We start from the raw sequence: 16,400 nt of genomic DNA, 5'->3' as shown, positions 1-16,400 counted from the left end.
GGCAAGCGAAAAGAAGTTGGGCTTTATACCCCATTGCTGGTGGCTTTGCCTTTTGACATCTCCAGTATTGCGCACTTCAGCTCGCAACATTTAAGGCTGGTATCTGCACAAACTACACTGAAAGTTGATTGTTGCAGGACTGCTGGTGACAGAGTGAACTGAGACAAGCTGCTCTGTCACTGTGGGTGGACATGATAGTGGATGTTGCAAGCTGAATTCAGTGAATTGCTACAGGTTGATAGTTTCACAGGCTTTGCACTCAATTGTAATTGCGTTAAGAATAGTTGAAACTTGTGATAGTTCAGAACAAGTGATCATGACACTGCAACTGCTGAAAACGCGTTACTTTCATTGTGAACGTTGTGCGAATGTCTGCGCCGTTTTGCTTCGCATCCGCTTACCCTGGTTTCGTTGATGTACATCTGGAGAAAGTGTAATGCGTTGAAGGAGCATCTCTGCTCTTGTTGGGTGAAAAAAGAAAAAAAGGAAAAAAAAGGAAAAAAAGTACACTTTCAGTGCCACTGTAAAGCATGCTTTGTCACATTGACACAGGTGTTGCGGGGAAGCTTTACTTAATTAAGGGAAAATGAGACATCCACCTAATCGTAGCAACTGCTACTAAGGAAACCCATACAGGTTCCTCAAAAGAAAAGCCTCGCAGTTGGAGAAAAATTTGTCCTGGTCTGGGACTCGAACCCGGGACCATCGCCTTTCAGGGGCTGCCGCTCTATCATCTGAGCTAACCAGGCAGCTAGCAAATGGCAGAGCGAAAGTGAATTTGTCAACAACTCGAAGCAATTGCTACGATTGGGTGGATGTCTCATTTTCCCTTAATTACTTCTCTCCACCTTGGGGGTTTGCGCAGAACTATTACGTCACTCTTAGTTTTTAGCGGGGCTACTTGATGTTCTGCGGTGAAAAGTGTCGCAAATGCCGAGACAGAGATTTGGCTAGAACTGAGGCTACAATTAAGAGGTGGTAAAACTGGCCACTCCAAGCTTCCCGGTATGTGCGACCCTGCCACAGTGGCGCTGTTGTCGGGCGCTCGGGGCACTGTAGCTGCTCGCAGAGTCTGTGGCATCGCGCTCACGCTGCATGTTGTTTGCTTTTCGCAGGGATAACTTGCATTGAACACAACAGCAGTTTTGACCTTTCACGATATATGCCTATAGCACTGGACAACCTCCAACCGCTGCATCGGCACAAACCTTACGCCAGCAAAATAATCCAGCCTTAATACAATCATTCTTCGATAAAGAAGATTTTGAAGGTACCGCATTCTTATTGCTATCGTTGCAAATGCAAAATGATCTCTACAAATGTTTGTATGATTTATCGAAGTAGTTAAGGAGAGTAGCCCGAGGTTGCTCCAGTAGTGGGGGGGGAGGGTTGTTATATTTCGCCAATATTTCATTGTTTCATTGCTCTGAAATTAGCAATCGCTAGTGTGCGAGACATTATCATGACTTACTGCAGCAGTCACTGACATTTATTGTGAAGTATCAGGCCCATTTATGTGTTCTCTTTTTCCCAATGAATCTTTGAGTGGCGCCTAAGGTCATGCAAATGCGGAGCTAGTATATATGGTCAATGTTGTAGAAAAAATGAGGCTGAACATTGTTTAATGGCTTCGTAATATGTAACTTTATCAGCAACAGTATCCATGCCTCTGTGGCCTATGGTGCCTTAAGCTACACCAGGCTTCAGCCTCTTTATTTTACTTTCTTTTCACTTGCTGCTTGTCTAAGCCCTTTTAAAAGGAAATTATTCCTTGTGATAAAAGAAATCTAGCAACTAATGGAGTTAGTTATATAGGCTGCTTACAGTCTTTGAATGCGCAGATATTGTGTTAAACATACGTTAGGTTGCTTAATTCGACGGCATGAATCAAGTTGTACAGTAGCTGTGATGGCTACAGAAGACAGAAGCCCTTCAATTTTTCGTATACGTCAGCAGGCACTTCCGCTGCAGTACTGTTTGTCCCTTGGAACATGGCAGGCATCCCTGCATATGGGAAAAGGCGCTTTCTTATCATATTGCTTGCAATATGGTACACAAGGCAAGAATCGTCACGTTATTGTGTGTGGTCAGCATATGTTCCATAGCCACTTCTGCTGCCTCCATGAGAACTGCAGCATTAGACCTTCCTGTTGAGTCTCATTTCACTGCAGAACCTCCTCTACAGTTGCATACGCAGCGGAATTTTCCTGTCGAGCTCTGTCAGCTAGGATAGTCAGCTGCGGACTCGCAAATTGCTCTTTGCATGCCACCGCTGGAAAAAGGGACACTTCCTGCAACTATTTATACCCCGAATTTCATGGACGCACAAAACACCATTGCTGCACTATTTTTAAAATTTTTGACGATATATTAAATAATTAAGGAACGCTAACACGAGGGAGCTTTGCAAAAACACGTGGAACGGTAACCTATGAATGTAATGGCTCCAGTTGTATCAATCTCTTTCTTGCTTTGTTTTCTCAAATACTCGGAGGCCTCTTTTGTACACTAGATAGTTGGCCAGTCCCTGCGCCCTCGTCAGAATAGGCGGATTGGGCGCCACCTCCAAGTTTTCACAGTGCATTACAGCCGTCTTGCTTCGGGACCCACTTTACCCGCAACAGTGCCAGGCTCTCGCTTCACTTTCGGGAAGAGTCAAGCAGTGAATAGCTCCACCTGCGGCACACGAAGTGGGGGCCGCCAACTTGTTTGCACGTGCCGCGCCTCAGGAATGTGGTATCCGTGCTTGTGCGCTCCTTAATTAGCTGTAGTTCGATTCGATGTGGCCTGGTGAACTCGAAGTAGGCTCAGGAAACGGTCGCGTATCTAACAAGGCAAAATCATGTACTGCCCATCATTCCCATGCGGACTGAACCAGGGGGCGGACACTCCGTATACATCCCATTGGCCGTTTTCGAGCAGACGCTCTTTCGACGCTAGCGCCAAGGTCCCCTTCAGTTACGGCCCTAACCAATGGGCGACGCATTAAGCAAAATGGCGGCGCACATGATTGTTTACGTTGTCATGGCAACTGCAACAGCAGCCGCGCGGCACCTCCTCTCCCAAACGTTTTTCTTTCTTTTTGTTTTTATTAGGCCGACCCGCTCCACTCCCTTTCCCCCTTTCCCCCATGCCGCGCGCGTCGCTCACTTTTTTTTTGTTTTTACCCGTAAGCGGCGCGTTTTTTCTTCTTTTTTATAGCGCGCTTGTTATCGCACGCCACGCGCCAGCTCGCAAGCAATGCGCGGCGTAGCGCGCGCATTGCTTGCGAGCTGGCGCGTGGTGCACCGTGGGCTATGCGTTGGCACGCACGCAGTCTTGCCCATACTTATATTATACCAGCATGTGCCGGGATATAAAAAAAAATTCCACTTCCAACACAACAGATGTTTAGTCTCGCTTTATTGACTTCGTTCCCGAAAAGAGATTTTTCTTACAACGTGGTGTGATACACGCTCAAAAAATAAGCAATAGTGAGAGGTGCATGACATATACAAGAGTACTAAAGACAAAAGTTCGCAGATGGTGAAATAACAAAAGGAAGTGCTAGAAAACGCGAAGGCTATTTCATGTACACACATGAAAACAAGATTTTTATATAACGTCCTCAAGACCTAAATGTAGACGAGCTCCTGATATGTGCACTAAGATATTGCACAAAATTGGACGACGTGCATGACATAGTCATGACAACTATAAAAAGGGAAAACTCACTGGTAATGGCAAAAACAATGACACGCAAAATACCTGAAAGATAGAATAAAATGCTAACATTGTTTGATTGAGAGCCATACCAAAAGAAAGCCTACTTATAAATCTGCAGGAAAGTATATGAAATGCTTCACATGTTCATTACTGCTGAACAAATTGAAAAAAACATGGCAGAAAAAAATAACATTGTACTAAAAACTGAAAAACACATTATCACATTATTTTGCACTTGGCCACAACTTGAGTAACGGTGGCAAGGAGAACAGAAGGTAGTCGGCTTTTGCAGCAGCGCATAGAAAACATTCGCAGAAAGGCTTATTCCTCAATCAAAGACCAGGTAAAACAAGCCAACACGACTTTTCTTTCTACCCGAATGCAATGCTTAGCAATAAAATTACGTCACTTAGGGCACTAAGTCGTACCTACTGGGCTCTCCCTTGTATAATAAACACGAACTGCAAAAATCTGCATGTAAGACACTTGCAATGCTCATGCTTTCCAGAGGAAAAAAAAAGCGTATCATGCCTACACATGAAGGTTCTTCGCGCGGTTTTCCCATCGGGGGTTACTGAGATAGTACACAAACACTAACAGTAATTTTTCAGCTGTTAGTTGGTTTGCAAAACGTGATACACAGAAAAAGCACTTAGGGCAGTATGGAAAGCTGGGCAAGTTACTGATATTGCAGAATGAGACTTGGCACAGAAAAACACAAGTCACAGACCAGGTGACAATGAGGAGGAACATCTATTTGTCAGTTTTCTCTACCGGGAAGAAGCAAGTGTAGCACAATCAAGGCGCAACGACGTCCGGACCCCCATGGAGTACACAAATGGACAGGGCTGTGTTCGTGTACATGTGCCTTCTGATGTCCTTGGGTCTGAGCGCTCACCTGTTGTCTTTAGGCACCCGGAACAACCTTGCAGGACTTGTTTTTGAGGTATTTGTGCACCACTGCACGATGCACGAGCGGTACGAGTCGTGAAACGGGTGAAACATCGCGGAGCACAAGCACACAGCTGCCGAGGACCACTGAACTGACGAAACTAGCCACGTCGGTCAACGCACAGCAGCGCACGCATGTCGATGACAGTAGATAACAAAAATAAAGCGTTACGTAGCGGACTAAGCAGCAGCCGGGCCGGCGGGGATGGCACGGCGGCGCGGGCGCGTAGACAGTCGAAGGTGAGGGAGCTGAGAGGGTATTAGGAGAGAGGGCGTAGGAGAGGAGTTGAGCGGGGGGAAGGGCTTGGCCACCTGGATCGGCGCGCGTGCGCGCGACGATCTACGAGGCCATGCAAGGGAAACGGATTTTTGCGTCGCCCATTACAGAGATGGCGCCAATTTCCTGTGCCACCGGAACCGGGGAGTGTCCCTCCCCTGACTGAACTGCCCTCCCTGCAGCTCCCGTATAGACTTGCGCCACAGTTCCCTCGCGTAATTGTATGAAACGCGACGCTTCACACCTCCCAGTTCTAGGCATCCTAAGAGAGGTGACCATAATTAATATATTTTCTCCCGAATACTAAGCGGATGTAATTTCATTAAAATTGATAATTTGTCTAGTGTGCTTACGGCGCTGCTGGCTTGACTTTTTCGTCATAGGTGTTGCTGCCGTTGTCCTAGATGATCCGTAGAGATGGCGCCACAGGTCTCGTACGGAATCCGTGTGTGGAAATCGCCTGCAAGGAAGTGCGTACTCTTGTCCAACGCCTCCTATAATATACTATGCCTGGAACGTGAGCCGCAAACGCGCTGCCCTTCCCTCGCCTGTACTCTCCTCCTTTTGGTACGGTGGCGAGCGCCTCTTGCGGCCAGCCCTTGTAAACACGCCGGTGGCGCGGCTACCGGGAGCGACGTCGGCAGCCAAGCGGCTGGCGCGTCGTGAGCTTTCGGCGGCGGCGGCAGTTATTGCCATGGGGACCACCAGTACGGTGGCGCGCGCCGTCCTGCGGCGCATGGTCGCAACACTCGGCAGAGAGCTCCCTATGGAAAAGAGAGCGACGTTCCAGGCATATAGTTATAGGAGGCGTTGTCTTGTCTGTCGCGTTTTCGATGTTTCCAAAGCATACGACAGCGTCCCAAATGCGGAGCTGCTCCAATGCCTGAGCGATATGGAGGTGCCGCTAACGTAGATCAGTGTGCTCCAGGGTCTGTACAACAGGGTAGCCACGAGCATGTGTGGCGTCCGGTCGCGCGAGGTCTCCGTGACCCGGAGGCTAAAACAGGGTTTGTCCCCCCTGCGTGTGTGTCCCATGTGGAACGCCAGCACCTGAAGTTGGGTCTTGTGTTCACCCTTGGGTACGTTGACGAAGGGATGAATGAAGGGTCGCTGGGTGTTACCTGGCCTTGTTTTCGCTATTGACATCATGCTCATGGCGGGAAGTGCTGCAGTTTTTCACGCACAGACGAATAGCTGCGCGGACAAAATGGCGTCATTAGGCCTTTCATTTAGCACCAAGAAGTCTGCAGTGTTGCACATTTCTGTTTCTACCGAAATTGATCGACCCTTCACGCTTCCTGGAGGCTGGACTGTTGATCGGGCGTCGGAGTATGGTTACCTGGGCGTCAACCTCCGCACACAGCCCGACTAAACTGCTAGCCACGAAGATCACCTACGCACGGCGTCAAGGCGAGCCGACAGTGCCCTACGTCGGCGAGGTGTGTGTAGCCTCAACTGCTACGCCATGGTTCGCGAACTCTGGAAGGCGGTACACGTCCCTGCCCCCACTTTTGCCAACGCCGTCGTTTGCATGTCGCCGCCGCTCGGGAGTGGCTGGAGCGAGGCCAGCGGGCTGTCGGACGCCTCGGAACTGGCTTCCATTGGGAACGTCGCGAACGAGGCTGTCCAGAGAGACCTCGCCTGGTCAATCTTTGAGGCACGCGAGGCGAGCAGCAAGGTTTCGTGTGATGGGCGGCTGCGGGCGATGTAGAAGCACCGGTGGGAACGCAAGGTGTTTGACTACGTCAGTTTCAACGGCTTGCGAACAAGGTGGATGCAGCAGCTGCGCAGGAAGTTCGCTTTTTGTTGCTGTTGCCCCGCACGGCTGAGGCGGTCGGGTGCGCCAACGCGAAACATAAATGATGTGCCGAATGGCCATGGATGCGAAGTCCACGTTGCAGCTGTACAGGGCGTGCAAGAGAGACATCCACCGGGAGGAATTTCGCGATTGGTAGCAGTCTGAGGCGCGGTCCGCCGGCGCGCTCAGAACGCTGACATATCGCCACCACACTACGATGGACGGATGTGTGGGTGTTACGAGCATCCCCTTTGGAACGGGGCGGTGGGTTGCGCAACCAAGCTCTTACTAGTATACTGCCTAATGTCTTACCTAGGTTTTAAAAAAAAGATGGAAAAAAAACCATGAATTCTAATAACCAAATTTTCTGACCCCCTGTGGTGAACGTTGTTCTTTTTTTTAAGAAAGGAATATATAGATATATTTAGTAATGAAAGATTTTTAATATTCTTGAACAAAATTTTTTTTTCGCTAAACCTCTTTATTTCTGAAATATTCGGGACAGCAGGCTTGGTTTGATAATGGCACAGGCTGCTTCCTGACACCCGTAGTTTTTTTAAGGAACTACGCGGGCACAATTCAAATAGCCGATACCAGTGCCAATAAATAATGAATAAATTAAAATAAACAAAGTATACCTGTCAGCTATTCTCAATTCTCCGTTGAGTATAACAATATGGGCTTGTTTCACGAGCTAGCACATGTTGCGTCAATGTCTACGAAAACTAAATACTGTTCGCGAAAAAGTTTCCATCGTTGGTCGCCGAGCCTTACGTTAGAACTCTTCTGGTGGTGAAGCCTACGCAATTGAGTACTTGCTCCGAGCAAATTTATTGAGGCAAGTTTCTGAAGCAGGCGAAGTCATCAGCAACGTCGCTGAGGAAGTCATGAGTGTAACTTGAAGCAGCGCAAAGAAGACTATCGAGAACAGGAAGCGAAAACTATCACAACAGGACACGCGCTGATAAAGTCCCTGTGATCAGAGCAGACATGTTGCGTGTCGGTCATTTGTAGCTGCTGCTGCTGTTTGTGCGCGTCATCTATAAGTAAATGATGTGCGTAGTATACGTGCATATGCGCCCCAAAAAAAGGCATCTGGTCGTGACGACCTTTAATACTTCAAAAAAGTAATAATAATAATAAAGAAAGAAAGATGCGTGCTCACGCCACCCCCACCTTCCTCCCTCCCCCGGCCTTTGTGTCGCGTCCGCGCGAGTTTTAATTTAACAGGTTGGCAGGTATTGCGAAGTGTAAAAGTTAGCCATAGCATTGCGCGTTTTCACGAGTCGCGTGCTGGGACGGCCGTGCGACGCAGACGATACGATGCCCGCACGAAAGCGGACTGTTTAGGTCTGTCGCCATGACGACGCCTGGTTCATCGTGCAGAAGTCGAACGGGGAACTGGTGTAGGACAACGGTGTGAACAAGGCAACGATCGGCGAGTGCATTTGTCACTTTTGTCTCCGCAGCTTGACCTCTTCTGGGCGGCTGTTGTCGTGTCTGCTCCTGTCTGTTAGATTGTCAAGGTTGCCGTTGTCTCTCTCGTCGGTATTCGCTCCTGCAGTTGACACAATCTCTGCGTCACGTGGTGTCATGGGCACGCAGTGTAGCGTCGCGGATACACGTCCGCTCCATTCGCTTCCTGTATTTCTGGACTATATTTGTCGTTCGTCGGACTAGCGGTCAGGTGTCGTTGACGACGAGGGCGAACACTTTCTCACCTGTCGGCCCGTTAGCTCCCTGCGCAAGTTTTGTCCGACCGTGCCCCCTCCGCGTCTGCTTTATTGACGTCTCGCGTGTGTTGACCCGGCACCGGTCGTACGCCATGTGCCGCGGCTCTGCAGATAACGTTTACATCGACGGTTGCGGACACGCGCTACGATGTTGAGTAATGTCGGTTGATGTAATTATTCCTATTGTTTTGTTGTGCTGCATGTGGTGTGGTTTAAAAGTTTGAATTAGGAAATTAGGTCAGCTTTCGTGCGTCTGAAGTCTAGGCCTTCTAGACATAACGAGGGCTGAGGGCTGTTGTTCACGGCAGACCTGCCTGAAGCACCGACGTCGATGTATAGAGAGGAATTTCCCCTGTCTACTCTTTGTTTGTTACACCGAAGGGCTATTCCAAACGAAAGCGGGGCGTATTCAAGCAGAAGTCGGCAGAGGAATGTGTGCAGCTTTTAAGAAATATACCTGCATTTCTCAACTCCCTCGAGAATCGACTTGCTATGCCCAGAGTGCGCAAGTTTTTTAGTGCTACGTTCTATGTGGGGCAGGTTCGCTTGGAATCAAAAGTTGATTACAAGGTCAGTAGCCTCGTACTCCCGAGGGAATAAAATTTCCCAGCTGGTAAATGAAACGGAACTCGTTTGTCTTCCATGTATGTGTCATTACTCTCGTCCAATAATATCAAATAAAATTTCTTCTTTCACATCCTTCCAACGTGGAGTTGCCTCAGTACATTGTGCAAGCAGGCTGTCCCATTTAATTTCAGCCTGCATGCTTGGACTACGAAGAAAAATCGTTGTTTTCTAATTTTTGTACACTCATCTGTGGTCTCGGCTTTTCGCGACTGCACACATAAAAATAAAAATAACAGAAAATCAAGGTCTGAAGCAATCGGTCATCTCAGCATTGTTTTGGGTGTAGCAAAAGACGCCTCCGTGGGAAAGCCACTTTACCGTTTCTGAGCGAAACCTCTGCCGGAAAGACCTTTGCCGTCTCCAAACGACTAGGTAATGCGCAGTTCGGGGACAGTTAGCGCAGCGTGACTAATGTCCTTCGCTGGAAAGGGTTATTGAGAGAGGGGGGGAAACTTGAAAGTGTGCGCCAGGCGTGGCGTGCGTGGTTGCCCAAGCATGGGAGAGACACCAGGTGGGCCAAGCCTCGGCGACGCAGGTCGTTGACCCCCACGTGGTGGCGGCGGCGTTGTTTCTCCGGCCGCTGCTACGCGGGGTGATTGACTGGCCCGTCCGCCCGCGCAGTCCAGTCCATCGCCGAACGCGATGCCGTCCGTCCACCGGTGCCGCCCCCTGGCGGCTACGCCAGCGCCCCCTGTCTCGCTTTGTCGACGACGGCTGCTAAGCGGGTGCGGCTCTCGGGCGTGTTGTACGCGTTGCCCTTCGCGAGTTTGCCCGCAGCTTTCGATCGAAAGACGAGCCTCGTCCGTCTTGTTATTGACTGTCAGTTACGAGATGGAGGCCGCGTCGGAAGAAGCGGTTCGCGCGACGCCGCGTCACTCCCCGTGTTAAGAAAAAAAAAAGTAGTATGAACGGAACAAAAATGTGACAAAATAACGCAAACTGAACAGTGTCTGCATTTGCTGTACTCTGCTGTGCGGGTCTCGGTGCTCACTTCCGCCTTCGCGCTGTTATTGCGGCGTGATGGACGTAGTCGCATCTACAGAGCTTCGATCGGCTCGCTCGCGCATTGGGGCTCGTGCTTGGACAGAGCGGCCGCAACGCGCCGTCTTGTGTACGGCCCGTTGTCGCCAGTGCGTAACGGCTCGAACTGTATTACGTGGGATTGAAAACGCTGCACGCAGGCCGTGAGATCTATACGCGACGTACACCCGTAAGCAAAAGTATGCGGTCCACGGGAGCACGTCATGCCAAACTGCGCCGACGCGCCTACCGTAGTGTGTCGCGTCAAAGCAGTGGCGCGCATGCGCGTCTTATCATAACTGCCGGCGTGTCGTAATTGCTTTCCCCGGAGAGGTTACGGTGCTCGCCGACTTCCCTTGCTTTGCTCCGTCACATCTGCGCCGTTGTTTCAGCGAGTGACTGCGGCGATGTGGCAGAGCTGGCTCGCACCTCCGTCGCGCATTGGATTCCTTCGAACGTTGTGCGGCTAACAGCCTCTACTGGCGCCTTTTGATGATTCGCGCGGAAAGCCTTGCCCTCTGCGGCGGCGTTATGTAATCGTAAATGCTTCCGATATTCGCTGCCACGTGATCAAGAAATGTTTTGCAATCGATGTGTTTGTCGCCCAATTGTAGTGCGATTGAATATCAATGGTTCCCGTGTGCACCGCTTAAGCACAAAGAAGGTAATTAATAGAGGCATCGTACAGCTATTCTAAACTTCAACGAAGACGGCGTGCAGGTCTTCCAAGACCTGCACGCCGTGGTGTGTGTGAATACTGCCACGGGCGAAAATATAAGAACATCGCAATATTGGGCCACACGCCGCTGTGGAGTTTGATTGACATCTGCCCCTAGAAAGTAGATTATGTTGCGTAATTGGCGAACAGCACAACCGGCAGATGTGTGTCTTGAGAATTCTCACGGCAAGCCGACGTGCTACTGTTGCTTTCGGATACTATAATGTTGATACTCTGTCGCATTGCGCCTGCGCGACAAATGACGCCGATTGAAAACCATTGTTCAATACGCGGCAGCAAATATTGCTAGCGTTTCCGATAATATAACGCCACAATAAGAAGCGAAGCATTCGGCATGATTCATCGAAAAGTGCTAGCAGTAGGCCGCGCGATAGCAGGTGAATTGTGGCGGTCGCACGAGCATCCACTCAGTGAGGCGAGGATGTGACCGAGCCGAACAAGCGGCACCCCGTTTAGTCGACGAGCAGCGTAACCTCGGCAGGGAAAGCAGCGCGGCACGCTAGCGGACATGGTAGGACGCGCATGCGCACTCCCGCTTTGGCGCTATTCATGACGGGAGGCACCACGCCGCCAGAAGGCGCGTCGATTCAGTCTGGCATGGGATGCCTCGATACGTTTCAAGGCGGGAGGCGGCGCTGACGTCGAGGCATCCTAGTCTGACAAAGCACCTCTGGCACGCCCTTCCGTGGTCCGTGTACTTTTGCTCACGGGCATACGTTTATGGCGACTTTCTGGAATGTCCGACAGTGGCAAAAAAAAATGTTTCTGCCCAGAACAATACGCACATGTATTGCAGAACGCATATCCGTTACTTCCACCTGCAACTGGACGAATGCGGAGCTCGCGAATAAGAAAGGTTTTAGTCTTCACTCTCTGGTCTTTCATGAATGTGCTTTCAAATTGCTTGCCGAATTTTATTCGTATGGTTCAAGGTCTCGAAGTAGCACACTGTCTGTGAGGAAAGCCGAAATGTTAACTTTGTTACCGAATAATTTTTTAGCACCTGGGGATTAATAATTTGGCGACTCAACCAGGAAATCTGTCCGTCTGTCTGTTCTGTAACGTGTAGCACGATTCGCACCATTAAAAAAAGTTCACCGACGATTATGATACTCCCTAATGCCAACTCTGAGCGCAGCTCTATACGTGTTTTCATTTCGTGATATATTGGCTGGCGCGAACAATCTGTCTCGTGGGGCACGTTGCACACGGAGCGAAGTGTGGCGCGACTGCCTCACTAATAGGGAGATCGCGACTGGAAGCGCGTGGGTGATACGCTTGGGCGCGATTCACAGCAGCAGCCACAGACAGGCATCCGCTCATGCAGCGCTTTCGTGAACAGACCACGCGTAGGGCGCCTCGATGCGCGCTCCCCAGCGGAGGTGAGTGAGAGTGAGCGCATCGAGGCAAACTACGCGCGCTACTCTGGCGCCATCTCGTAGCCATCGTCACCATAATCCGTTTTGCGCGGCACTAAGCTTTTATTCTCACGCTTTCGCCATGCTCGCGTGCCCACGCCACATGGTTCCGCTGCGCCCTCCTCCACCGCCTTCCTTTTCGCGCCATCTTCGCTGTCGCCCCTCTTTCATCGCCCGCTGTGGTCTTTCGCTCGGTCACGAGGTACGGCACCGACGCTTGCCACGGGAACGGGCGCGAGAACTGTGCCCTAAAATGTAAAGAAAAAATTCAAAAGGAAGAGCGCTGGCAGTGGTGAGTTTCGAAATTACGACCGTATCCTCAGAAGCCGAGTGTTTTACCCACTTGTCTAAGCGCCTACGCTTGCAGAAGCTGAATATATCTGATCCGCATCAATGTGTTGGACCGGCTGTACAAAACAGATGTCAATGGAGAACAGTTTCTATGAAGGGATTGTTGAAAGATTTGGTGACGGTGGAATAAAAGCCATCTCTAGGACCACATGTAGCACCGACCTATAGCCTTGTATATACAGGAATATCCCGATTTTGTGAAAATTTCACTGATCGCTTCACTTTCATTTCTTTCACTGATCGAATTGCTACCGATCCTTGAGGGTTCATGCTCTTCCTGTTGCGCAGCACAGACAGATAAGCAGTCAGTGAGTTGATAAGGAGTGATGTACAGTGATGCGGGTCTCATCACGGTTGATAATAGTTCGACGCGGATGGATAACGTGCCTATAATGGTCGGAGCAGTTCTTATAAGGTTTATAAGTACCGATGAAGGTTAAGGGTCGGATCAAGTCGGATAACTTAAGGGTGACAAGGACCGATAAGGGTCGCATCGAGTCATATAAGGGTCACAACGACCGATAAGGGTTGATAAAGGTCATGTTATACTCATAATACTGGCCGGATCAAGTTTGATAAGACTGTCAATGACATCTGGGGACGTATTCTGAAACGTTCGCCGCGGCGAACTTTTCGCACTGGCCACGCCTCCGCCGTAGCGGCGCGCGCTGAATGGCTGCTTTGACAAAACCGGAAATTCAGGTGGCGCAAGTGAATTTCCGGTTTTGTCAAAGCAGCCATTCAGCGCGCGCCGCAACGGCGGAGGCGTGGCCAGTGCGAAAAGTTCGCCGCGGCGAACGTTTCAGAATACGTCCCCTGGCTGCGTGGAGATGCGCAAGTGGCGCAATGCTTACGCATACTTCAACTTAACTCCAGTGGAGTTGCTGCACAGTTAGCTTGCCCACCTTGCTGAATTTAGTAATTGCCGACAAGTAAACTGCTTGCGCGTTCTTTTCTTGTCATGTTTGCTATCGTGAACTTAGATTGCTGTTTCTACAAGCGGGAACCCAGAACTATATGCGTAAAGCCATGAATGTGCCTCTGTTGACATTATATGCTCATGGATGCGTTTGAAACGATGTGAAGAAATAATAATAATAATAGTAATAATAATAATAGTAATAATAATAATAACTTACTGCAAGGTAATACTTCATGTGGCGTGGGTTTAGCTCTCGCTCCGGCAGTGTGCGAGAGTACGTGCGCGATCGCCGGGTAATTTTACTTAGCCGTCTGAGCGCGAAATTGCAGCGCACTTCGACCGAGAGGCAAAACTGCCACGAGTCGGAAGTGCGTCGCTTTGTTGGCGCGCTTGTGGCGTTCTCGCGCGCCGTCCTTTTTTTCGTTTCCGTTCACGGCGCGTTGCGTTGGTTTCGCTAGGCCATGTGCCGAGCCTTCGGTTTCGCAAACACCCTTCTGGCAATTGAGGGACGCGCACAGTGATGTGTAGAGTCCGCTGGAGCACTATATCCGGAGGGGGGGGGGGGGGGGGGGGGTTCGCTGCGAGTGCTCAGCTGCCATGTCTGTGGCCTCGAACACTGTGCCTTGGGAATTCCTGTCATATGTTGCGGGGATTTGTCTAATCCTCGTGCTTGTGTGCTGCAGAGGTTGTCTTGGCGTCAGTTATGCTTTATCTCTCGAAATTTCTAAAAAAAAATAATCACAATTTCCTAAACACAAATGTGTGCATATGTATAGTCAATATTATGCTGGTTGAACCGCCATTATTTCTTGCATCTTCCGCAGCAGGCACCATGGCGCTATAGTTCCCTCCAGTAACTTTTGTAGGAAGCTCTATATAGGAGCTGGACATAATTAAATAGCGCAATATACAAACACGGCACGAAAAAAAGGATGGAGGTGACATATACTGGAGCGCGTCGCCTTTTGTTGCGGGTCTAGAGATCTGCCAGTGTATATACTCAGTTTCATACATCAGATGCAACGCTGGGGAGGCTACAGACAGTTTTTGCAGTGGCTGCGTTCGCATTTAGAAACAGTTCGGTGTCTTTCGACCGATTTTTGTGAAAATGTTTATATAAGGTCAGTTCTGAATGAAAATAAGAATGTAGCCTCAGAAGCAGACAAGACATGCACTCAATCGGCTGCTAACGCATCGTCTTATATCAATTTGCTTTTCGTTGTTTCTTTATTTACATCCCGTCGCGGCAGCCTCACATGCATGCTCGCGCGAGCAAGCGCCGCTGGCGCCCAGCGAAGCATGGACGGAACGCGTGGAGTGATAAACTTTCGAGACTGCACTACTTGCGTAGCTTCCACAGCGTTGCACCTGATGTATGAAACGGGCTATAGGTACGTTTAAGATCCTTCGCGTCTCAGGACCTGTTTACGTCAGCTGCGCTCCGAGGGACGCCGCAGTCTAGAGGCACAGGCGAGTGTCCCTGCACACCTGCATTCCTTGCGTGGCGTCCGAGAGATACCCAGCACCTCCACCAAAATGTTACACGAATGAAGCAATACTTACAGAAAAGACTGTACACGATGTACTACTTATGCCGCGTTCAGACTACAGTCGCATCCGCTAAAAGTAGCGCATTTATTGCAATTTACGCAACTGCTGGAAGGACTGTTTACGCAGCTAGCAACTGCCTACGTTCACATTGAGCCTTTCGATAAGATACGTTTTTTACGACTGGCCAATCACCGTTCTGGGACAGCCGCGTTTCGCATTTTTTAACATGGCGCCGATCAGCAAGCGGCTGTTAGCGCAGGTCGAGTCTCTTCAAGCCCAAAGTTTTCAGGCGCGGGTCATAGAGTATCTGCCTCTGTCGCACTTCTTCAATTAGTTATTCATCGCTGCACAGCGAAAAAGCTTCCGCACTTAGCATCATCACTAGGCACGGGCAATGTACACAACACAATGAGACCGGAAAACCGCACTGCACTCAGGGACACCGCGCGCGTTCGGCGCGAACCCGGGAAAACGCGGATGGCGTTGGCAGCAGCAGCAAGGAACAGCGTTGCAACGCCGGATGGCTGGGATGGCGGTCACCGGATGAAAACGCGGAATATGGGGAGGCCGGAAGCTCCGTGACCGGAAGATGCAAACCGAAACTGCTTCGTGCATTGGTGGCGTTGTAACAGTCGTATCTGTGCATGTCGTAAAAGTAGCGGGTACTCCAACACTTACACCCAGGCTGGTTGCGATTGTTGCGTACTTTCCGCTAAATGCAGCAGTAGTGTGAACAAAGTAGTTGCGCTTCTTGCGTTTACGCTTACGTTCCGTGCGAACGATCCGTACGTAGCGCAAGTAGTCTGAACATAGCATTATGCTATGTTCACACTACGGTCGTAACGCGCCTAACAGCTCTTTTGGCGTATCGAACGTAACGGCTGTAAAAAACGTTACGGCAGTTAAGCCGGCACCTTTGTTCACATTTACTGCTGCTTAAATTACGGCTTTTACAACACGCCAATCAAATTTGGAGCTGCAGAATCGACGTCACCAGCGGTCCAATATGGCTCCTGCCAACATGCGAGCGCTGGCCGAGATCGAAGAAATTCACGCTCAAAACAAACTTATAGTCATGTATTCAATCGCCCAAAGACGACGAAGGCGACGCAGAAGGGTTTGGATGCGGCAAGTATTTCTCGACAGGGCCGTGGACGGCGATTTTCACAACCTTTTCGCCAAGCTCCGAGTTGGTGACGCTGCGATGTTTCATAACATCATGCGCATGTCGCCCCAGCAGTTCCGCTTCCTTGAAAACCTAATGAGACCACTCATCGAAGTTCGGAGCACGCATCTGCGGCCATCGAT

The 16,400-nt window shown here is 50.0% G+C and overlaps 1 protein-coding gene across 8 annotated transcripts in view; it reads left to right on the top strand.

Moving 5' to 3' along the window:
• The window catches only part of LOC135920784 (serine-rich adhesin for platelets-like), a 658,268-nt gene that overhangs the window by 341,649 nt on the left and 300,219 nt on the right, over nt 1–16,400 (top strand). The window contains exon 1 of one of the 8 annotated variants that reach the window (XM_065455048.1): nt 5,323–5,403. The exons of the other annotated variants lie outside the window; for them this stretch is intronic. Within the exon in view, the coding sequence (XP_065311120.1) occupies nt 5,338–5,403 (66 nt within the window). The 5' untranslated portion in view covers nt 5,323–5,337. Of the gene's footprint in view, nt 1–5,322; nt 5,404–16,400 lie in introns of those variants that run through there. 8 annotated transcript variants of the gene reach the window in all.

Source organism: Dermacentor albipictus, chromosome 7, assembly GCF_038994185.2.
Source record: "Dermacentor albipictus isolate Rhodes 1998 colony chromosome 7, USDA_Dalb.pri_finalv2, whole genome shotgun sequence".
In the NCBI taxonomy this organism is placed as follows: Eukaryota; Metazoa; Arthropoda; class Arachnida; order Ixodida; family Ixodidae; genus Dermacentor; species Dermacentor albipictus.
This window is presented reverse-complemented; position numbering and strand designations above follow the sequence as displayed.